Source organism: Camponotus floridanus, unplaced genomic scaffold (assembly GCF_003227725.1).
Source record: "Camponotus floridanus strain SB8 unplaced genomic scaffold, Cflo_v7.5 scaffold66, whole genome shotgun sequence".
Lineage (NCBI taxonomy): Eukaryota > Metazoa > Arthropoda > Insecta > Hymenoptera > Formicidae > Camponotus > Camponotus floridanus.
Window position 1 is genome coordinate 443,926 of NW_020229834.1, and position 25,723 is coordinate 469,648.

The 25,723-nt window shown below is 32.7% G+C and overlaps 1 protein-coding gene across 7 annotated transcripts; it reads left to right on the forward strand.

Moving 5' to 3' along the window:
- Positions 1-478: 478 nt before the first annotated feature.
- Positions 479-24,436, forward strand: LOC105252669 (calcium-dependent secretion activator). Of its 7 annotated transcripts, none has more exons than XM_020027976.2 (15): positions 479-1,131; positions 13,051-13,608; positions 13,985-14,152; positions 14,897-15,388; positions 15,548-15,954; positions 16,068-16,532; positions 17,296-17,655; positions 17,931-18,176; positions 18,525-18,828; positions 19,864-20,020; positions 20,184-20,635; positions 20,912-21,070; positions 21,269-21,385; positions 21,521-21,759; positions 21,984-22,188. In XM_020027976.2, exons 2-15 carry the CDS (start codon positions 13,186-13,188, stop codon positions 22,186-22,188), a joined length of 4,194 nt encoding a protein of 1,397 aa, XP_019883535.1. In that variant the 5' UTR covers positions 479-1,131; positions 13,051-13,185. The 7 variants fall into 7 exon arrangements, with proteins under 7 accessions (XP_019883535.1, XP_011258471.1, XP_025269142.1 ...); XM_011260169.3 differs by lacking the exon at positions 479-1,131 and adding an exon at positions 1,553-1,571; XM_025413357.1 differs by lacking the exon at positions 479-1,131 and adding an exon at positions 9,364-9,415.
- Positions 24,437-25,723: the final 1,287 nt, after the last annotated feature.

The window sequence follows — 25,723 nt, forward strand, 5'->3', positions numbered from 1 at the left end:
ATCATTTCTCTCTTTTTTTTCTCCCTCATTCATCGTTTCATTCATTTCTTCCCTTCTTCTTCATCATACTTACCAGCTTCCTTACTTTTCATTTATCTTTTTTTTCTTTTCTTTTTCCTTTCTGTTCCTTTCTTCTCTATGCAACAAATATCTTTCATGTAATGCTCGCCATCATCATCATCGTCGCTGATTTAATCGTAGTCATGATAGAGATAATATAAAGCGTCGACTTTCCTCTGCAACCACTGTTTGACCGCTGTAGATCTTTTCCCCTTTGCGCATCTTCTCTTCATCTTTCTGTGGCTCCCTCTCGTTTAGACATTTTTTTAATCCTCTCACTCTTCTGCCCTTTTCCCCTTTCTCTCTTCTGCTCATTGCAACATCTCTTTCTTTCCTCTCTATCTTGTTTTTCTTTATCTTTCTAGTTATTTTTCTTTGTCATCGTTTTTTTTCTTCTCTCTCTCGTTGTACAGTTGTTTTATTCTTTTACTTTAAAATCTCTTCCTTTGAACTTCTTTCTTTTGTTTTCTTCCAGTTGTGTCTCTTTTTGTCTCTCTCGCTAATTTCGACGTTTGCTTACCTCTCTACTTCGCCTATCCCTCTCTCTTTCTCTTTCGCTTCAGCCTTCCTACCCCATACCGACATCATCCCCTACTTCCACCCCTTCTCCCTACCACGGCAGAATGGCAGTCGACAGAGTGGCCGCAGTTCGAACACGCCAGCTTGCGGATAACGAAGGATCTGTCCGTCCGCTGCTTCCACCCTCGCAGACGATTCCTCTTCTTGTTCCTTCGAGCGCCCTTCGGCCTCTCTCTTTTTCTTTCTTTCTCTAATTTTTCTTCTCCTGTTTTCCTTCTTTCACTCTTTCTCTTTCCTTGCACTTGTCTCTTCTCCAGTTCTTCGTGCGCTAGTTTATTCCGTGTGACGTTCATCCCGTGCGGTCGAACATCGTCGAAGCTATTCTCCAAGTGGATACGGCGCGACACCGATCAGACGGACGAACAATATCGTTGCCGCGACATCGTCGCTCGTTGTGCTCTCTACGTCATTACACAATCATACACGGCACATCGTAGCGGAATGGCTTTTCGGCAGATCAAGGAGTCGCAGCCACGTACCGATTGATAGGAGGTTAGTCTACGTATACCTAAATATTCGCTTTTAGCGACCGCAGGCAATTCTTCCTAGACGAGCTCTGTCTCTATGCGCATTCAAGAGAATGGCCAGCCGCCAGGATAGCCGTTGTGTTCCAAATTCATCGACAGCAATGCAGCACACACATACGACACACCCAGCCACGAAACGTGCACCTTTGAGCGTGTCTAGGGTAATGGTGAGCCTTGCTTCGGAAGCCGCGCGTTCGACGCTGCTAGATCAATAACATGCCGCGAGGAAAACTCGTTCACGCGAAAGCTTCTTGGTCGGCTAGGAGTTCGTGTCGCTCCGCGATCTCGTTTGCGTCTCTAGAGCGGTTGGAGAGCGCGATAATCGTTGTGTCGAAACATATCGATGACGTATGAAGACGTGTCGCTCATCGAATCATCATCGTGTTGTGATGATGATAGTCTTTGGTAAATTAATCCATGATAATTAATTGTTTTTAATTTACTTGACAATTATCGCTAGTGAACAATAATAGTGAATAATTGTTAATTAATTCACATTAATTAACAGTAGTCTTCAGTCGATGATCTATTAACCCCAAACTAATTGAGGATAATCCTCAGAGAGAGAGAGAGAGAGGAAAGGGAGATAAATGCTAAAATTGATAATCTAATTAATTTACGCCAGTTTGCGTCAGTTCTGAATTATGACCCTCTAGCTGGTTCGCTAGTTGGTTTACAATTCATTAACAAATCGACGGTAGTCGTTAGTCTTCTGAAGCTTCAATAAGCCAATTTCGAATGAGGCGAGTTGGATGAGGAAGTCATATTCCGCGTCGGCGAGCTAGGAAGGACGCACGTAGCGGTGGTGTGTCATAGTAAATCGAGGCGGCTATCGATTTTTTTACGTATGTGCCTCGTTGGCTTGAATGTCGAGGATGAACGGAAACGTTGCGGTAGATATTGGCATCCGATGAACGCAAAAGCCGATTGAATAACAAGATTAAGTTCCAATACAAAATAAAAAAAATGCGCTTGTACGGCAGATAATGTAGTAGTGCACCAAATAAGTTGCATTTGCAATCGCAATTGAAAGTTTAATAATGTAAGTTTTAGTTTAGTTAGTGAGCGAAAAAAATAAATCAAACTAGCGTATTACAATCAAACTCCTGCATTTTTTTTGGTGACAATTTTTATTTTCAAAAGTAAATGCGGAATGTCCAAAAATTAATGACATATTTCTTGATTAATTCGAGGAACTTAATTTTTAGAAAAATTAATTTTGTTACGAAACATCCTTCCCAAATTATATTTTTCAGCTACTTTATTTATTAAATTAAATTTATTAAAAGTTCAGCAATCACTATTTTATAATTTTTTCGTGTTTGCTATGAAATATTCTAATTTAATAAAAAATTGATTTTTGTATATTTGTAATATATGATATAATATTTATAATATATAATTATATGATACATAATCTGAAACTTTTGTTATACAAGTGAAATAATTAAAAAATAAAATTTTTTTTTAGAAATGAAAAACATTAGACTTTATTTTTTTTAATATTAATATTATCTTTAATTTGTTTTCCGAAAGGAAAAATCTAGTGGACATATTAAATAATTATATAAATAGCTAAAATAAATTAAAATAATAAATTGATTTCAAATAATTCATAATAATTCATAATAAAAATTGATTTTCCTATGAATTTTAATTGTTATATATAAATTTGATGATTATTAAAGAATTAAGCAAAAATATAAAAATCGTTTTGCTGATTATCTTATTAATGTTATTAAATATTAAATATAAATAACAGTTTCACATCGAGCGAAAAGGCGGATCAATATTAAATCAAGATTTAAAAAATCATATGGGCGAATTACTTTTAAGTTACTTTTTTTATCTGTTGGTATCTTCTATCCGTCATTAAATCACGATATATTTTTTTCTTTGCAATATACATATATAAAAATAAAAGTAAGATGTATGTCATATTTTTTATATCATTGTAAATCGATGTTTTTTGAGACGCAATGAAATTTTTTTCGTATTTTTAACTTTTTTTATGAATAGTGCATCATTGTCATTTTCGCTATTCACCAAATAACTTAAACCATTTTCAATAAAAACTTAAGGAAAAAATCACATTTTCCTTGGCATTTATTCTTGGCATAAATTTATAGAGCAAGAATAAATGTATGCATTGACCAATATTTGAAATCTCATTTATGAAAGATACATTTCTATGTATAACTCATCTGAATTGTTGAGTAATTTGTTAATATTTAGCAATTGCATCGACATTTAAATTCCAAATAAAATTTTTATTAAGCTACTAAAATAATTATAATATAAATTATTAAAATAATTATATAACTTTTTTATGCAATAAATAAATTTTTTTATGAAATGTCTCGATACTTTTCGCAATTATTATAGAAAAAGATAATAAAATATTGATCACGTATTTTAACATTGATAATATTATAAAACTGTTACTATTGAATGATATTTTTGTATAATAAACTGCGTACAATAAACTGCGAAATATATATATATATATATATATATATATATATATATATTTCGGTTTATTATATAGAAATTAGTTTTTTGAATCAATATATATATATATATATATATATATATATATATATATATCTTGATTCAAAAAACTAATTCCTAAATATATTTAAAAATATATACATAAAATTTTTATATTACAGAAAAATAATTTAATATTCGAATTGCTACATATATACAACCACACACAGAGACATGCACAACAGCAAACTAAAATATTTAATTTGTAATATAAATAATGCGAAAAAATTTCGTCGATCACAATGAATCTTTGCACTATGACATTTGTTGAAACTTCAATTGAACGTAACATAATATGTATGAAATACAAGTAATTAGATTAATAAAAATCAATATATTCTTTCGTATATAATTCGATAAAGATAGTATTCCATGACATACCGGTTTTATCTTGATAAAAAGCGCGACCTCGTAAAAGATAAAAATAATATCGCAGATTTTACGGCCGGATCTAACTTTAACCTTCTTACTCTGTGTGTTCTAACTACAATTAATATAGAATCCGACTATAAAAAAAGGAACAGGAAGAAGTTATGCTGGACATGATTGTTCTGTCATATATTTTCGTGTAAATAATTTCCTAAATCTTTGTTTAAAATAATTGTCTATCTTTCTTTTCTTATTTTTGTGTTTTTGTCATAATATATTGTGTTTCTATTATGAAAAAATTTATGCTTTTTTTAAATAAAAATATATATAAACACACATGCTGTAAAGTTGAGACAAATGCAATATTCGTTCATCTACGGGGTTGTCATGGAAATGGATTGATGGAAGCGACGTGTACTACGATAATAAGTGGATCAATGAACGCCATATTTAATAAGCGCAGATAAAGGAGCGCATCAATATCGAGCTGAAAGCATTGGCACATGCCTGGAAATTCGATTGACACGGCATTTCCAATCATCGGTCGAAGAGCCGACTATTGGAAATGGTAACGAAATTTCTGATGAAAGCGACGTTTTTAAAAGCTCTATAAGCATGACAAGATAGTTGCTTTTAGCATTGAGTGTTTGTTTGCTATGAGAGGACTAAAAGACATTTCTCTTTTTATCAAACTTATTTTACTATTAAATTTATTTTTTATTCTATTCCGAAAATTTAAATTGAATATTTGAAGAAAATCTCTCAATATTTTATACTAGAAATTATTCGCTATTTTAATAAAATTTTAAATTTTGGAATTCTCAAAAATATCGAAGTATTTTTCAATTTGTTTTATAGATTTTTAATTCAAAGATTAATTTTGTATATTAAAAGCTGCAAAAAAGAATTACCACAAATTTTTTTTCTAAAACATCCAATATATTTTTCTTTCAAGAAAATTTACATTACAATAAACATTATTAAAATTAATATTAGATGTCTCTGAAATTAATATTATTATTTTTATTTTGACATCAAAAAATAAATTTGTCTTTTCAGAAAATAAAAAGTTTGATAAAATGTTTATTTGTTTAATTTTCTTATATACTTAAATGCGCATAATAATTATTATTACTTATAGTTCTTTAATCGTTTTTATATTATCAATTTACTCTTTAATAAAAAATGGAATGCGAAAAATGTGCATTGTTGGTACGCTGGTAATGCACCAAACTGAAAAATATGTATGTAGATTATACTTATTGATATTCTATAAACACAACGGAAATTTCGTTTATGAATTTCTATAAAAGCGATAATATAATACTATCGAAAATATGATTAATAAATTCGAAAAAAGTGTTATTTGCGTTAATTCTATCAAATCTATTTTTTAGGAACATATAAATTTTCTTCCATTGAAAAATATATTAAAACAAAAGTATATATTTTGGGGATTGTAAAAAATTTGCACCGATTTTAATTTTAATAATAGATAATAAATTTAAAGCGGATTTAGCGTTGAATTTAAGTTTATTATAAATCTAAACTATATAATATTATGAATTTGTTTTTTTCTCTCATAACAGAAATGACTATAAAATATTTTAATCACAAATACAATTGTTTGTAAGTATATGACTTCTAAATGATATAGATATCTCGTAACATAAGATTTTAAGTTACAGCTCGTTCAACTCCAATCTAAATCCGGCTCTAAATCCATTTGAAAAATGTGTACCGATGGCGCACTGCTAATTATCAAAATCGAACGTTATAACATATATGTACACACATACACATGGATAGCATCAGTTATCGATCTCTTTATATATAAGTTTGGCAGAAATTTCGCGTCACGGCTGTGGCGCAATCGTGTGCCCTGGATCCTCTTCTTTCTTCTCCTTCTTCCCAGTGCCATTTCGAAACTTTTCCCCGTGGGGCGCGTTTACGTGATCCAATAAGTTAATCGCCCGTACCGGTACCTATAACGTTGTTCGGTCGCGTTGCGCTTACATGCGGGATTAGTATCTTAACTTGATAAACTCGACGTTGTGTTACGTAATCCGCTTCCGACTATTTCCCTGCTTAACCTGCAATGTCGATGCGCTTATATATTTTTTCTTTCTAATCCATTTTTATTGTTGCCGAATGTTATTGATTTATATTTATGAGCGCTTATCTGTGTTTGAACTGAGATATCGTTTGTCAGATGATAGTATCATAAATATCTTCATACATTTTGCAAAGATTATATAGAGTTTTTCAAAATAAACGAATAAAAATAAATATGTTTCTTTGATAAAATTTAAGTTAGACTTTCGCGAAAATGCAGATAATAATAAATGTTCGATTATTTTATTTTATTTTAATCGCAATAGTTAGTTCGCGATAGTTTCTAAATTTAATTGTATTACTATATATTTAACATTAGGAAAACGTGAACATATTGTAATCAATAGGTAGACTTAATCGATAATAAAGTGCTTATATAACTGAACAGATTGACAAATGAACTCAAAGATTTAATGAATGAAAAAAGACACTAATTGAAAATTAGATATATAATAATAAAAAGATCAAAATCAAAGAATTATTTATAATTGATTTTATAATTATCTTATTATGGGATTACATGTAATTGTTTAATAAAAAATGTAATTGTTTAATAAAAAAATACAGACATACTCTTCAATTTTTCTTGAGAAAACTATGCAAATTAAGAATTTTTTTTTTATTTTAACAATAAAATATACAGAGAACAATTTGGTAAAAAGATTATAAAAATAATTAATAAAGTTATTATAAAAAAAATTTGAAAAAACAATATTTTGCGTTGATATGATTGATTTTCGCCGACTGATTGATTTGAAAGTCAAAAGCAAAAAAATTTACAAACTAGGAATAGAAGCATGACGTAATATCAACAAGATATTTTAAAAAACATATTTTTAAAATTTAAAAAATGATTGATTCTTTTTTACCTTTTACATTAATATAAATCACTTCTTATAATTGATGTATTTTTTGCTTTTAGAAGTTAAAATTAATACGACTAAATTCTCCATATTTCTATTATATACTTATAAATCTTTTTTGTTTTATTTATTAATATATTATTTCTGATATATTATGTATGTTATATTTTATATTATGTATAATATTATGTATAATGTATAAATAAATAATTTATTTTTTCTATTAATATATAATTTAATGCAATTTTTATTTAATGTGTTCCATTTAATCAAATTGATGATCCTAATGCAAGGATTTTGTTTCTTTAATTATAATTATAGAGTTTGTGTGTGTTAGTTTAATTATAATTATCAATATCCAATTTATTGAGATTACACAATTAATGTCTGTAATAATAATTTTTTGAACAAGGATATCTCACGAAATACAAGCGTTTCGTGTTTTTTGTAACGTAACGCTACGAATCTTTTCATACTATTGGCTAGTTACGTTATTCTAATTTATATTACATCAGACAGTTCTTGCCATCATTAAATATTCATCATATGTGCATAGACAAATACTGAGAGTGTTATCTGATAACAGTTACATACTATTCCATAGACCCCTATCACCTATCTCCTTTTACTTCTCAAACAGACAATATATTTCACTTTCTCGGCCCAGAAATCACGTGCGTGCTCTGTATTAATGTTACAATGACGGAAACATTTGCATTTCTGGGTTAGGCATTAACATGCCCGTATATACGTGTCTTTGTACCCAAATGAATGCGTATATTGTTACAATGAGTAACGATCATATGAGAAAGTCGCCGATTACCTACTGATTCATTTGAAAATTAAAGCAAGAATCATTATTTATATGCTCTTTATTCTATTAATTCAATTACGTTAATTATCAAGAAGTAGTATGTTGTTATATGTCGCATAAAAATATTTTATTTCATTTTTCTCTTCGTCGTTGTATACTTTTTCTCGCAATTGAGATGAATAAATCTGTTATCAATTTTTCAATAAATATTTGAACTGATTTTTTTCTCTATAGTTTCTTGAGATTTTCTATTTTAAGAAAAAAAGAACAAAACTTGAAATATATTCTATATTTTACTGGATAAGATTAAAAATGTAATAAAAAAATACTTTTTCTTCAATATCCCTATAAGAATGCAATAAATGATATTAATTTTTTTGTATTTATGCGATTATCTGATGTTTGAAGAAATCTGCTCTTTTTAGACAAATCTGCTAGGATAATTATAGAGGATTATTTATATAATTGGATAACGATATAGCATAAATAATTTTAATAATAGTAACATTACTGTTTTTTTTCAGGTCGTTCTTCAAGTCGATCTTAAGATCGTCTTGTTATCTTAATTATATTATATTATAATTATAATATAATATAATTATAATATAATATAATTATAATTATAGTTATAACATAATATAATTAATAAAGGAAGGACGACCTGAAAAAAAATAGCAATGTTAGTAAAATTATCAATTTATTTTTTAATTATATTTAAATAAATATTTAATATAAAATATGTTAAAAAGCATCAATGCTTACTTAAAAAAATTTTTTTAAAGATTAATTTCAAGAAATACACTTATTTATCATAAATTTAATAAATCTGACAAAATTCTTAGTAATAACATCGACATCACTGACTAAAATGTTTCATGTAACTATTATCTCGTGAAAAACATCTCGAAAATCTCTTTTCGAAAATTTCTCAGATTGTTTCCGCGATATTTTCTATTTTTTTCCAATTTTCAAATCCATAGTAATTCTGTTCGCTCACTCACTGAATACTGTATCGCGTGTTCGCGATATGTATATGCGTGCATAGACACGCGCACGAATTGAAACAGACATTTAGTTCGAATAGAAAAAGGAAGTCAGAAGGACGGCCGGAAACAATCGATATGTTTGCACTGTGACGGCCACGCATGTCTTTCTTCCGTTCCAGTTCGTTTCCTATATTCGTGTTGATAACGCGCAGCGTTGCACGCGGAAATCGATTGTCGCGTCTGGAAAAATTCCAGACGAGAAAGAGAAAAGCGCACGTACACGTATTCCCGTATATTTCTCTCTTCTTTCTGATCGAGAAATCTGATCGTAGATATGCTTTCATGTCGAAAAGTGGGCTCTCTTTTCTCATATGTGGAGAGCTTGCTTCGCTCCGATTTCGCCAGCCGGAAGCTCCTTATCGACGGCTTCTGCGCGGTTAAGTCTCATGGCATATAGTTGTCGCAAGCCTTTCCGAACACCAGCAGTAGAGCTCGACACGCTGACCGATACATAATAATATGAAGCACTGTATTACGTTCTGTCGAGTAAATGTAATTCGTGAAAACCGTTTAAAAATTTATACAAATTATACTATGAATAGCAGGAAAATTTCTTTAAAAATTGATTAATTTGTACAGAAATTATTGTGAAGTTTTTGAACGGGTGTGAATTTGACATAATGGAAAATGAAAGCAGTAAAGTGAATTTAAAGTTGTATAGTGTTAGATAAGTGGTTTTAGGATGCGCATGTTTTCAATAAATCAATTTTTTAATAATTGAATAATAAATTTATGATAGTAAATAAATTTATAACAAATTATATTAATAATTAAGAGTAACGTCACATTAGATTAATAGCAGCACGAAATCGATATATTTTTGCATATATATTTTTTTGCATATATATTTATATATAATTATTTTTCTCTTTATCAAATTATTCTTGAAGTTAATTTTTAAAGAGAAATAAATATACAAGATCTCTCGATTATTGGAAAATTGGGCCAAGTCGTGCACGATGAAGCAATTCGTCCGCCAATTTTATTCGTCAAATTAATTCTTCGTCAGATGCAAGCGATGAACATTTCTCCATTAATGGAGCCGGAGCTTGCAATAAACCATCTATTTTTCGTAGCACGTGTCTGTTCGCGTCAGCTCATTTACTCGCCAGAGAACATTATGCCATTGAGAAGTATGCATCAGTAGTTCCATTTCGAAACGTCTCGTTCGCAACTAAATCTATCCGCCGACGCAATTACATTGCGTAATGACGCAATGCGTAATAGCATTGAAGCAATATTAAATTAAAATCTATTAAACAACATAAAATTTGTATCGGTGAGATTATAATTTAGTTCTATCGATCAGTTTCCATTCGAACTATAATAATTAATTAAAATTTATTTTTAAAAAGTTGTAAGTAAATGTCATTAATTTGAATTTTAAGACACTATAAATAGATACCCCACAATATACGCTAATTGGAAAATAATTATCTCGTATAGGAATGCCCTAGATCTATTAAAATAAAATGTTCAAAATGTAAAAATATATTTCTCTCTTTCTTTATTTATCTCCCTTTCTTTATCTATCTTTATCTCCCTTTCTTTATTGCAAGTACAGCTTAAAGGAGAGAAACAAAAATATAATGTTATATATTTAATTTAATTACAACTCGATATTAATTAAACAAACTTTATTTGAAACATTCTAAATGAGAAATTTAATATTGAAATATAGTACATCTCACAATTAGATATTTTTTTGATTGATTCAGTATTATTACAAACGTTTATAAAATTTATGCAGAACATAATTTGTTCTGCGATATATTTGCAAAGACAGATTTGAAGATATTACGCATTTATATTGATACATCTTTTTGATGTTTGAAGATTTATCTCTTGCAGAATAAAGCGCAATTTAAATTGAGTATGATGTATATTACGAATGCATGCGAAAGAAAGTGAGAAAGAAAGAGAGAGATAATATGTATGTGCATGTGTGTAAGTGGGTGAAATACTGTACACTATTACATGCACGCATCGAAGAGCCAGTGCAATTATTGATAGACTTGTATCGCACGTACGAAGAGGTCAAATGCAATTAAGCTTTATACCACTCGTAACCCACGATCCATTCTACGCGAAATTGGAGAGTATTATGTTGTCAGTAAATGCGGGAACGGATTTACTGAAAAGCTCAATAAATTCGTTCGATATAATCTATAAACAAAAGAGATACTTGGCAATCGTTACATTCTACAATTCAAGGCAATGTATTTTTAATAAGACTCAAATGAAAATTAATAAATATGAAAAATTGTTATAATAAGTATTATAAATTATAGACTAATATTTCGCAATTTTTCATACTCTCTAATATTTATTAATATTCTTAAATATTTTAATAATAATCATCTCAATATGTTATATAATAAATATTAAAAATTACTAAAAGATTACTAAAATGTTGAAAAAAAAAAAAAATATATATATCTTGTAATTTATAAAAGTTTATTAATTTAATACACTATAATAATACCATTTTTCTAATTATAATTTCTTTTTTCATAATTGCAATAGAAATAACACATATAATTTAATTAATATAATATATAATATAATTATTTTATTTATTCCATTTTCAGTCATTTTAGATTCATAAGTCTTTTGATCACTGAATATTCCAATCTCTGGCGCTTTAAATTTCCAGATTATAAATTTAAATCCTATAGTCGCATAAAATTCGTATATCTCTTTCACACAAATCTTTTTAGTCTTTGTATGCATCAACCGCTATAAATTCTCGTAAAAGAGTCGATTCAAACCCGTCTGAAGTAATCCGATAGCATTTTAAGAGAGGCGAGAGAGGACTTTTCAAACGATCAGTTATAATTAAGGTAGACTCATTCGCCAAAGTCGCCTGTACAAAGTAATTCCTCTCCAAGTACTTCCATAAGCCGATAAATTCAGCTGCCTCCCTCTTCATGGGTGACAAGAATTAAATTTCTGTCCCTGTGGGGATGTATGATTGATTATTTCGCTGTCATTTTTATCAAGTCAGCTCGATGGCGAAAAAATTTATTGTCAAATTTTTGGCTCAGTACCTTAATTAGCGAGTGAAATTAGGAGCTTTCAAAGACTTTCGCGATTAAAGCTTTTGGAGCTTTTGAGAGTGAAAGCTCACACTATCCCGAAAACTGGCGGATCGCAAATTGCTATTTCTCGCGTGATGGCATAACGGGATTAGGATAAACAATTTTCTTCGCTTTTGCGTACAACGGTTTGTAATTACGTGAGTAGGAGCTTGCATCGAATTGTACCTTTGTACGAAAAATCGAATGGAAATTGCGTGCAGATATTGCCGCCGCTGTGTCTAACACGCAACTTTTGTGCTGATGTTAAACACAATGAATGTAATAATCGCGACAGTTAGTTCAACGGTGACCCTAATTTGCCTTATACTTAATTAGAAATTTCTAATTTAATAGTTAAACTCGCTGTGCGTTTAACGAAATAATCCGGTTCTGTATAATGGAAAGATAATTATAGCAGTTTTACTCTCTAATATAAAATGCATTAATCCTCAGCTGAATTTTAAGTTGCAGTTTAAAGCAATTAGCTATTGAAATTAGTTTTATTGGTGCTATATTATTATAATTGACTATAATGTAATTCCGCATTTATGCATTTATTCATTGATCATATGCAGCTAAATATAAAAGATGCCGTTTAAAAATTTTCCTCCTCTTTTTTAAAATATTAAAAATTGTGAAAAAATATTTAGTGTGCGAAAAAAATTTTAAAAGATTTAAAAATATTTTTTACAGTAAATTTCCAATCGTTTTCAATTTTGCAATTTTGTTAAATAAAAAAAAAATAAAAACACATAAAGTGAAAAAGTAAAAGTACTCAAACAGAAACATAATTTTTTATGAAAAATAATTTTTCAAACTTTTCTTTTTTTCCTAGAATGCTCACTTGATGTATTAATTGTTAATGCAATTGCAACTGTTCATATCTTTTTCTCAGAATTCAAGTATCCTTTTTCCTAGCACTTTTCATCTAATTAATATCATATTTATCTTTATCATTATTACATTATAATTATTTTATATTATTTTTGTTACATTTATATTTATCTTTATTGCAATAAAAATAAATATTGTTTCTCTTTCTCTCAGTTTAAAAAAGCGCGTAATCAATACTACCGAAAGCAGAACACGACGGCTCCGTGACCACGTGAAGCGGCTGAGCCTCCTGTGACAGGGGGTTCGAGGACCGCGTGTGCATCCCCTCAGAGCGTTCCTTCTTAGACGATGATAGACCCAAGCTCGTCCGAGGAGGAGAGCGAGGAGGATCAGAGCACTCATCATGGCGGTGGCGGTGGCGGAGGTCGTGCTGGCAGCGGCAGCTCTCACGGTTCCCGTCGTCATCCTAGCAGCATCGGCAGCGGTCCAGGTTCTGGTAGCGTCGGTTCGCTCGCTTCGGGCCTCACGGCCTCGCCCGGTGGCCCGAATCACGTGGGTCCGCCCAGCACTGCGAGCACCCATGGGTCCGGAAGTCGCACCACCGTGGGTCCGCAAGACACCGCCGGGGCTGGCTTGGACGTGCCTAATCTCAGCGCCAGGAACTCTTTATCGCCGTCCATGAGCGCGGCTCAAGATGCAGCTAATTACGCCCAGAGACCTACCAGTCCGTCTCCTTCTGTCGCCAGTGAGAAAACGGAAGCGGAGATACAAGTACACGCGCAAATGCACTCAAAAATTTCTTTCTATTTCCGTTTCTCACCAAAAAAATCTCTTTTTGATTGCTACAATTTTTTTCCAATATTAAAAGTATCTACAGTTAAAATATACAATATATGTATATACATAAAATAGAAAAAAAAATAAAATGTGCATTAGAAAATATAATATACGAGAGAATTTAGAAGAGAAACAATATAATATTCCACATAATAAAGGGACAACTATTAAATTGAAATTATTATCGATAACTAAAATTATAAGAAACATTTACCTAGGGTCAATTTTTTTTCGCGAGAAATTGGATGACAACTTTTCCATCAATACGAACAGCATCGCTTCGTCGATCCAATTTTTTCTTTTTCCTTAGGATAAGCAAGAAAGGGAAGAAGAGGAGAGGAAAACTCGGATACAGCTTTATGTCTTTATATCTAGATGCATCGCTTATCCATTCAATGCCAAGCAACCGATGGATATGACGCGAAGGCAAATGAAAGTCACAAAGCAACAATTGGAGACTATATGTTCTCGTTTTCAGGTAAATAAATTTTTTGTCATTTAAAAAAAGAAATTCATTAATTTTTGCTACTAAATATAAAAATATAAAAATAATATGAAGATATAAAATAAAGCGTATATATATAAAAATCTGCTAAGATAAACTTATAAACTACATTGTTGTTGTTAATTGTCTATTTATGTTTTACTGAACAAGAATATTGCTTGAAACATACTTGTGTTATGTATTTAATATTTTATGGAGTAAGAGAAAACTTTTATGGCGAATTATCGAAGCCTTATGCAGAGTTTTATAGGTATCTATCGTGTAACCTTCACCTCCGTTGCTCTTAGATATATCGAAGCGATATACGATCGCATTAAATTATTAGCCGTTGTAAATATAGATTGTCTCCCTTATATGATGCAATCGTGTTTTACATCTTACATCGTGCTGCGTGAGATTTATATTAATTTTTCCTGCATTTATTGTTATGTACAAAATCAGATTTATATATCAATTTATATCAAATATTTAGATATTTCTCACAGGAATATAATAATATCACTTAATAAGACGTACGTAATCTATTCATCAAATATGAGTCTGTTATCGATTACTAAATATGCCAATTCAAATATCATCAAATGTCAATTGAAGAATCTATACGATTTAGAATTATATCAATATTACAGCTCGACAAGAGAAGAGTCTCAAAGAAAATTATACATTACAAGATGTATGGTCGTTTAAAATGCGCGCATGTGTGTGTGTGAATTGCAGAGTTTTTTGAAGGGTGAGACGCAGATCATGGCCGACGAGGCATTCCACAATGCTATACAGAATTACTTCGACGTGTTCCTTAAGTCGGATCGAGTAGTGCGAATGGTGCAAAGCGGCGCATGCTCCCAGCTCGACTTCCGCGAGGTGTTTAAGAAGAACATTGAGAAGCGTGTTCGGAGCCTCCCGGAAATCGACGGACTGAGCAAAGAGACTGTGCTTACGTCCTGGTTGGCCAAATTTGATTGCATCTTGAAAGGTACTGGTGACGACGACACCAAACGGCCTTCCAGGATGCAACAGCAGTCTTTAAACTCGGAGCTGATACTATCGAAGGAGCAGCTGTACGACATGTTTCAGCAGATTCTTGGAATCAAGAAGTTCGAGCACCAGCTTCTGTTCAACGCCCTCCTGTTGGATTCAGCCGACGAACAGGCTGCCGCCATCAGGAGGGAGCTGGACGGTCGCGTACAGAAGGTCAACGAGATGGAGAAGGTACCGTGACGGTCGCTTCTTCTTCTTTTCATTTTTGCATTTATTTTACTTTAATGCTATTTCATTTTGGACATGGATACGTTCTTTCTCTCTGTTCTTATCGTCCACTGATTGCTTCTGCTCGTTCCTGAACACCGACCGTTCCTTCTCTATCCTTAGAACCGCAAGCTCATGCCCAGGTTCCTTCTGAAAGAGATGGAGTCGCTCTACATCGAGGAGCTCAAGTCGTCTATCAACCTGCTAATGGCTAATTTGGAGTCGTTACCGGTCTCCAAGGGTTCGATAGACAGCAAATACGGGCTGCAGAAGCTGAAGCGCTACAACCATCGTGGTGAGCGCTCCCGCTGCCGCGGTCAGGGCTCCCTCGCTAAACTGGAGGGCGACTCCGCCGATTCCGATCCCCAGCTGACGAAAATGGACGTCGGCCTGACCTTCCAGCTGGAAGTAGTCGTAATGGAGGTCAAGGGCCTCAAAAGCCTAGCACCCAATAGAATAGTTTATTGCACCATGGAGGTGGAGGGCGGCGAGAAGCTGCAGACCGATCAGGCCGAGGCCTCCAAGCCTATGTGAGTAGAGAAAAAGAGAGAGTCGATCGTGAAGATCGAGACTCCAATTGCAATAACCGATCAGGGGGGTCAGGACCGATCGCATCATTCTCGTCCACGGGTCCTATTTATAGGTGGGACACTCAGGGTGACTTCACTACGATGCATCCGCTGCCAGTAGTCAAGGTCAGACTGTACACGGAGAATCCGGCAATGTTGGCGCTCGAGGACAAGGAGCTGGGCAAGGTGATTCTGCGACCCACTCCGTTGTCTTGCAAGGTGCCCGAGTGGCATCGTATGACTGTGCCCAAGAACTGCGCCGATCAGGATCTGAGGATGAAGATCGCCTGTCGCATGGATAAGCCGCTAAACATGAAGCACTGCGGCTATTTGTACGCGATGGGCAAGTCCGTATGGAAAAAGTGGAAGAAGCGGTACTTTGTGTTGGTCCAGGTCTCGCAGTACACATTTGCGATGTGCTCGTACAAAGAAAAAAAAAGCGAGCCGTCGGAAATGATGCAGCTCGATGGCTATACAGTGGACTATATCGAGGCCGTTTCTGCTAATCTCATGGTCGGCATGGATTTAGAGGGCGGAAGGTAAATTTTCCTCCCCCCACAGAGAGAGAGCGAGAAATACCTAAACCCCGCCGTAGTAGCATGTTTGTAGTCGCGCAGAATCGTGAAATTCACAAAATTGTGAATTGCAATTGTTTGTCGCCATCAAACATGTTAACTATAATTCTTCACTTTATTAAATTTTCATCGAGATATTTTTTATCATTAGTGATAGAAATTTAATTAAATTCTTTTTATTTTTATAAGGCCACACTTTATCAAACATTGTAAATCAATAGCGCTTTACAAAATATAATTTTATGTTAATTTTGTAGCAAAAAATAGAATATTACAAGAGAATACAGCTTTATTAGTACAGCTAGTTAAGCGCTTAATTTTTCTCGTGTAGAATTGTAAGATAGTGAAATACAGTCTTCCGTTCATTAGACGAAATGTTAAAATTAAATCCATCAAATTTTTATGGAGATAATTTTGATTATTAATAATAGAAATATAATTGAATTAGTTTTATTATTATAGAAAACTATAAATATATTTTTTGCAACTCAATAGACTCTTTAGACTTGGTTAAATATGATTTTAAATTGATTTCGTAATAAAAAATAGAGATAAAAACGAATATATAGAGTTCTATTAATTATAGCTTGTTAAGCGCTTAATTTTTCTGTATCGATATTTTCTAATATGATCGAGCAAGATATTTCGCAGCTAGCTGGCTAAGATGCGTTGGGTCCCGGTCGCACATTCGCACAATTCGCATTTATGAGTTGCGTATATCCGACAGGTACTTTTTCAACGCTGTGCGCGAAGGCGACAATATAGTATATGCATCGGACGACGAGAACGAATGTCACCTGTGGGTGATGGCAATGTACCGGGCGACCGGTCAATCACACAAACCCACCCCGCCGGTCTCCGTGGCGGACAAGAACTCCACCATTAGCAAGATCCAAGGCGATGCCGACCGTGCGAAGAAGCACGGCATGGAAGACTATATTAGTGCCGATCCGTGCAAGTTTGATCACCACATTCTATTCAAGTATCTGCAAAACTTGATCCTGGATTACAGATTGAACGATCCTTACTGCTCCCTAGGCTGGTTCTCGCCCGGTCAAGTTTTTGTTTTGGACGAGTATTGCGCCAGGTAATGAAGCTCGTATTTATTAATCTAGTTAATTCGATCATTTGCAGTATTTGTACATATTTATAAATATATTGTTCATACAGAGATTGTGTCATTGTGCGTAATTTTAACCAAATATACTACAGTTTATGAATTAAATAATTGAGGAAATATTGAAAAAGTCACACACATATATACATACATACATATACATGAAATTGAGATATATAAAATTAATCTTTTTCATGAGTTTTTTCTTTGCAATATCGATTTGAGAGTCTGTTTTCTAATAATAGATACGGCGTACGCGGGTGTTTTCGGCATCTCTGCTATCTTAACGATCTGTTGGACAGACTAGATCGTGGGATTATGATAGATCCAACATTGATACACTTTAGCTTTGCCTTTTGTGCCACTCATGTCTACGGTAACACAACGTCGGCCGATGGCGTGGGCTCGATTACTCATGAAGAGAAGGATAAATTTCAGGATATTAAAGAACGGCTTCGACAGATTCTTGAAAAAGAGATCACCAATTTTAGGTAAATAATTTTAACGTTGATTGCAGATTATGTATGAAAATAACGTAGAAAAAAATTATTATAAATAATTTTTTCTATCTCCTATTTCATCTCTAAAGAATTTCTTTGTAACATACGATTATTTATATATGATTTATATAATTTATATTTGTATTTCTTTCCATAATAGAAAAAATTAATTTCTTAATAAATTATTTGTTTTTTCAAAAATGATTCTTTTTTATCATTTTTATTACAGCAATTTGTAATAATAAAGTTGTTGAAATCGTTGTTAAAAATTGATCAATAGTCTTCTCGCAATTTTTTTCCCAAAGATTAATGTATGAATTGTATAATCTTTTGCAACAGGTACAGTTTTCCATTCGGGCGTCCGGAAGGCGCCTTGAAAGCAACTTTATCTCTGTTGGAACGTGTTCTTATGAAAGATAGCGTAACGCCTGTGCCACAAGAAGAAGTAAAAGCGCTGATAAAAAATTGTCTGGAGACAGCAGCACTGGTAAATTATACGAAACTGTCCGCCGAGGCGAAGATCGAAGACGATCTGAGTGGCGAGGTGTGCGTGCCCCCCAGCAAGAAGCTGGAGGATCTCATACACCTCGCCGAACTGTGCGTGGACCTGTTGCAGCAAAATGAAGAACATTATTCGGAGGTATTAGTTGGGTTTTTAGAACTGAGTGTCGATTCTCGGGGTTCTCGAGAGAGAGGGTCAGCATGCCTTGATACACGGACTTGGTAAGGGTCCGCCACCTCCTCAGAAGACAAAATCGCGCTTCCGCCGTCCATTTCTTTTCGTCGTAGACTTCAATCGTGTAGATAATCATAGAAAGCTTCTGATATCATCGCGAAAATTGCTTTCGCTTAGAGTAATCGCTGAATCACAGACGTCGTAAATATCCTTTTGTAATCGAGATATGTTTACTTCTTTGCGGAAAAGCAATACTTTGTCTTTTTTTTTATTTGTTCCTTTTTTTAATTTATCACATGTACCATATGTATATACATCATTAAACACATATCACAAAACAATGTAGGATAAATGCATCAAAAATAGATAATATCTGATCTAGATTTTTGTACGTAAAATAATATAATAAATAATATATTAAAATAAAATAATATAATTATATTTTTAAAGAAAAAGGCAAAATTAGACAAGACACATTATTACATTTTAATTATATTTTAAATATAAATTAAAATAATCAATTATTTTTGCAGTTTTAAATTTGGTAATTTTGATTAATATTCTTACTAAAAATGTTATTAATAATATATGTTAAAAATAATATTTTTATTTAGCAAAGAAATCGAATTATTTATTGGTGTATTTACCCTAGTACCCTACACGTTGCTGCGTTTAGTTTAAATTTAGTTTCATTTTGACTTCTCATAAAATACTTTTCGCAAAAGAGGCAAGTTTCATCGATATTCAATCGCGATATCCTCGACGTCTTGTTCGATAGTCACGAAACTTACATAGAGTTGCAGCAAACGCTCGTCGCTTAGCGTCACGAGTTTTATGATCGTTCTCACGCACATCATGAAGTAGAAGTAGTGTCTTCTGGGTACTCGAGGGCCCCGTGCTCAGGGTGGCGTCCCCATCACCCCGAGCTAGAGGAAATATGCCCACCGTATATGTGCGATGTCCAATATTTTCACGATCCGCTCCTACTACACTGTACCGCAGGCGTTCGCCTGGTTTAGCGATCTTATGGTGGAGCACGCCGAGATCTTCTGGTCGCTATTTGCCGTCGACATGGATAAAGTCCTCGCGGAACAACCGCCCGACACGTGGGATAGTTTCCCGCTGTTCCAAATAATGAATGATTATCTCAGAACTGACGGTAAGTTTAAATCATCATTTCTTGACGTTTTTAATATTTTATTATTTTTTTAGATATATTAGAGATTCTATTGCTTTAAGTATTTTAGATATATAAGAGATTATATTGCTTTAAGTATAGATCTAAAGATTCTGGATGATGGCGAAATTTAATTTGCATGCAGACAATTTGAAGAACGGAAGGTTCCATCAGCATTTACGCGATACATTTGCGCCATTAGTAGTGCGTTACGTTGATCTGATGGAGACATCGATCGCTCAGTCGATCCATAAAGGTTTCGAGAAGGAGCGATGGGAAATAAAAGGGAACGGTTGCGCTACTTCGGAGGATCTTTTCTGGAAGCTGGATGCGTTGCAGTCGTTCATCGGCGGACTTCACTGGCCCGATCAGGAATTTAGGCAACATCTCGAACAGAGGCTGAAGCTGATGGCTTGCGACATGGTGGAATCATGTATACAGAGGACCGATGCGGCCTTTCAACAATGGCTGAAGAAAGGCGTGACTTTTATTTCGACCGATTATATTATACCATCGGAAATGTGCGCTATGGTGAATGTTATTTTGGATGCCAAGAATCAGAGTTTTAAACTTTGTACTGTCGATGGTGTTGATGTGGTAAGTTCACGATCAAGTTTTGGTCGAGAAAACCGGTCCAATGCTCCATAATTTAATCCATTCCATATTAAATATTTCATAATTTCAATATTTATGATAAACATTTGTCACAGAATTTATAATGTGTGCAAATATTTTTACATAAAAATGCAATATATATTATATAATTATATCTTCAAACGCGATAATGGAAACGTACTGAAATTAATCACCCAGCTCAATATATTTCATGTTATTCCTATGATTAATATTTATAATTAATATTTGTGATTTTAGCATCAATATCACGCCAAAATCGATGACATGATTGAGAAGACTTCAGCAGGAATGAATCAAGGAATGATTAACAAGCTAATAACAGTATTGGAAACGACACTCTCAAAATTATCTCGTTATGACGAGGGATCGCTTATCGGCTCCATTCTTAGTCTTACGGTATTTTTCATTTCGTTCAATAATATAAATTATTTATTATTATCAATTTTATAATTTCAGTTATGGTATTTTATAATATTTCCACAATTAATGATAGATTTTTTATTAGAAAGCCGAGGTGTGACTCAAGTGACAATATAAACTTGAAGAATAATCGGAACTTTTTTAACACTTTAATATCTAACAATTTGTTTTTAGAAGGTATCAGGAAGCGGAAAAGAAATGGGACAAGCCTATGTAAACTTTACGAGAAACTGTATGGATCAGATTCGCAGCAAAGTCCTTGACGAGTTGTGGATTTTGACTTTCTTCGAGGTGAGAATCGATAAAAAAACAACAGAAAAGATCTTTACTTCTAACTGTAATTTATCTAAAGAAAAATTATCATTATTAATATATTTGAGTTATTGTGATTGTCATTTCGTCAGTTGTCATTATTTTGATTTGTAGCAATGGTATACAGCACAGATACAAATGTTATGTAACTGGTTGTCCGAGAGGCTCGATCATAGCTTACATTTGTATCAGTGTACCTGCCTAGCTCACATCGTGAAAAAGATCTATTCGGACTTTGAGCTCCAAGGTGTCATGGAGGAGAAACTCAATACGAAGACATATCAGACTATAGACAAAAGAATGAAGACAGAAGAAGCAACTTGTGCCTTAACCATGAGCGCTCAGAATGAAGAGTAAGTTTTGTTTATTTAATAAAATTTGTAAGGAAATATTACATATATATATATATATATATATATATATATATATATATAATTTTTCCATACAGCTACAAATTTTTAGCTGTATCTTTTCATATAAAAATTATTTACAATTTATTTAATTACATTTATCTGAATTTTATCATTTAGAAAATTTTGAGTTGAAAAATAATTAATTAATTTTTCTCTTTTTGCAGAGGGCTTTCGGAGAATGGCAATGACGATGAGGTTGAGAGACCTAAGACAAAAGTGACGATCGTTGAGACGATAACGGAAGACGCGAATTATGTAGCCAATCTGAGCAACGTTACTTCGAACGTTGTTGGCAAAGTTGGTAGTATGTTTGGCAAAGGCATCGGCGGTCTTTCTACAAAATTCGGCTCAGCCAGTAATTGGTTCTAGTTATTGTTTCTAGCACTCTGCCAGTAAAAAAACCTTACATTCGACTAGTACGTTCCTTCGTCTAAATAAGAGGATACGAATGGGGCAAGATTTCTAAAGGCGTAGCCAGTCTTATCTTATAGGCAGTACGATGATCTAGAGTTTTGTCCATATAAACGAATAATACGATTAAAACGATGCAATCGATCGGATCAGTTGGCTTTTATCATCTCGCAAAATCGTTTCAATTTTATTGCGGAGTTTCTTTGAGACTTTTGATAGTTTATCCAGAATTAATACTAAAAAAATTATTTATTGATGGGCTCACGATTGAGAAACTAATTATTGATATATTTTTGTTTACTTAGATATAGTTTCTCTGAATTTCTATTAATAAATTTTTTAGATCTCGTAAAACGCGCGTGTTAAAAATTATCGTATTCGTTTTAATTGACCGTTCAAATTCATTTAAATTCGTTTTAACCAATTCGTTTGACCATTTTAATTATGTTTGATCTCAGGTAATAGCAAAGATATAGTTGAAATATATTCGGAAAGGCTGATTGTGTGCAAGAACACGCACGATATAGGCAAGAGTAAACGCGTAGATATATCTAATCATATTATAAACAAAAGTATATGTATATAAACGTACACATGCACACATATGCAATGTAATTATGAGATATTCATACATTTTGTCGTAGTCTGCATGTGTCAGACTAACATTGCTAATATATATATATATATATATATATATATATATATATATATATATATATATATATATTAGCTGTGAATTGTCGGAACACAGAATATACAAAATTTTTCCTACTGTGTATCGCAAGTTGGTTTTGCGGATTTAGTTGTCGAAGGATAAAAGTAAGGGCACGTATTTTGCGTAAAACTGGGAAAGATTCTCGGGTCGATTGCAACGTTATGTAGATGCGGAATATGGGGAAACGCGACAGTAATATGAAAAATTGCGAAACGGAAATGAGAAAAAAGGAAAGTAAAAGAATACATGACTTGTCGAAACCGCTTTATTTCGCGACCAATAATGCTTTTCCAACTGTTAGATACGATCGCTGTTATCTGTTGGACGACCATTCGCCCGATATTCGAGCAAAAGAAATGTTCTTTTGAATGAGAAATAAGATACACAAGATGAGATCAAGAGATTTGTCGAGAAATATTTTATTTCTTTTATGGGGAGAATCTAAAGTCGATTTTTCCAGTGCAAGAATTGTCAGCATTAAAAATTTAATCGTAAATTGATCTTCGTTGAAAGTCCTTCAGAAATTAAAATTGATAATCAAAATTCCTCTAAAATTTAATTGATAAAATATCTTGCAAATTTTTGCTGAGGATTGAGTCTATATTCGTCTAGGTCTCAAATATTTTTCGAAGTCCTGGGCATTCTATATAAGAATTGATATTAATTTAATTATTCACATATTTCGTGAATATTAGATTGTATAATGAATGTGTCGGATTTATGCAGTTGATTTCTAATTCGTGTGGAGAACTCAATTAATAAGTCAAACGGCAATAAATAGTAGACATTTCAGCGTAGAATTTAAAAAATTAATCGGGTCGCAACTTGTGATACGTTGTTGGCGTAATCTTTCGTAGCTTTTTCCGATGGTACTATATTTACTAAATATATACGCAAAGAAGTTTAAGCATATTAACTAGTCGCGATCGAATGGTCGCTGACAACCATCAGAAGCAGTGAACGTAGTAGCACGTTGTGTCTTTTATCTACGTTACATTATTACAAATTATTATACAAATCTATGCACGATATCGTTAATAATAGCGTATTGTCCGCGAATTACTATATAAAAAAATTAATTATTTATTTGCAAATGAGAAAGAAAATACGAGCAATTATGCACAGTGAAACTTTCTTGGTGAGAGTCGAATCGAAAGAAAATAATTAAAAAATTCACCACTTATTAAAGAGTATTAAAATCTTTATTTTAATATTACAAACAACAATGAAGGGAGAATTCTTTAATTAAAAATCGTACGAAGGCTATTAATGTTTCGCCAAAATAAACTTCTTCATGTGCACCAAACTGAGTGCTCGTTTGAGAATATTTCACTCTTAAGAGTAACTCTCGCAATATTCTGAAATTCTCTAGTGATCTGAAAACATTTTGGTAGTAATTCGCAACCAGGTTTGCTAGATTTTGCTGCTGGGGAAGTCGCTTTTGAGAAGATTGAAATATATAAATAAATCGCGCGTGGGTTGGATATTGAATCGCTTTCGATTTTGCTTTAATTGCACGCGACAGGGAGGAAATATATATCTTTTCTCTTTAATTTTATATCTTTTTTTGCCGTTGTTATCGTCGTTATGATAACGTCCTATAAAAGACACGTGTTATGTAGGTTTACAATGCAAGAGAGCCTTGTCTCTGGATCACGAGGCGCATGTATATTTTCAACACTTCACGATATATAACGTTCATATATTAATGGATATTCATTCAGCTTGATATAAACTCTTGAAAGTGCATCAAACGCGAAAGTATAACAGCGAGGCAGGATGAAAAATGTACGTCCCTTAAGAATTTTAGTTATTTTGCGTTACAATGTTTTGTATATAAATTTTTATTTCTATGTTTCTGTGCTTTTTAAAAAATGCGCGAGACAAATCCTAATCGCCTTTACCCTAACCATCGAGCTCTTTGAGCTCTTTCTGTCTACCTCAAGTTCCAAGAACCACCCAAGGGGAATAAGTCAAAGTAATGTCATCATATTGAATAACATATTGATCAATATGATTTTAAATTATTTTGATTTCGTATTCTCCTTGGATTATATATGTAGAATAATTCCAGAATAAGATAATCGAGAAAAATTAACATAATCAAGTAATTTATAAAAATAATTTAAATTTCATAGTTGGGTTAAAATTTATATTTTTAGCAAATAAAATGTTGATATGATTTATTCGAATGAATCATATAATTCTTATTTAGAATCTATATGATTCATTCTAAATAAGGAAATTATGCATTTCAGAGAATTATAAATTATAAATTATAAATTGCCAAATTTCCTATGTAATATAATTTTTTATTCACTGCCTGGTTGGCGGCGGATACATTTTTCATTCTACTTCGATGAATAAGGCAGTATAAAATTAAACGTAAAAAAGAAGGCTAAAAATACATATAGAACACATACACAAATGTAGAGCAGTCACGCGAACGCGAGGCAAGGGATTTACCATTCGTTTGTACATATTTTAGCGATGGCGAAACTGGAAAGAGTAAATTTTTTATATGACACAAAAAAAGCGAAGCATGAGAGCGAAGCATGTGAATTATTTCACGGATTAAAAAATTGTCCTATTATGCGCTCAAATTGAAAAAGGCAAGAGAGATTACAAATTAAAGAAATACGCATGGCTCGGTAGTTTCTGCATCGGCGCATACATACGTGTGTGCGTGGCAAAAGTAAATTTCTAGGGACGATGTTATATTTTTCATCGTCGACTTTCGAACTCGACAGAATATTTTTTGATGCATTGCACATTTAT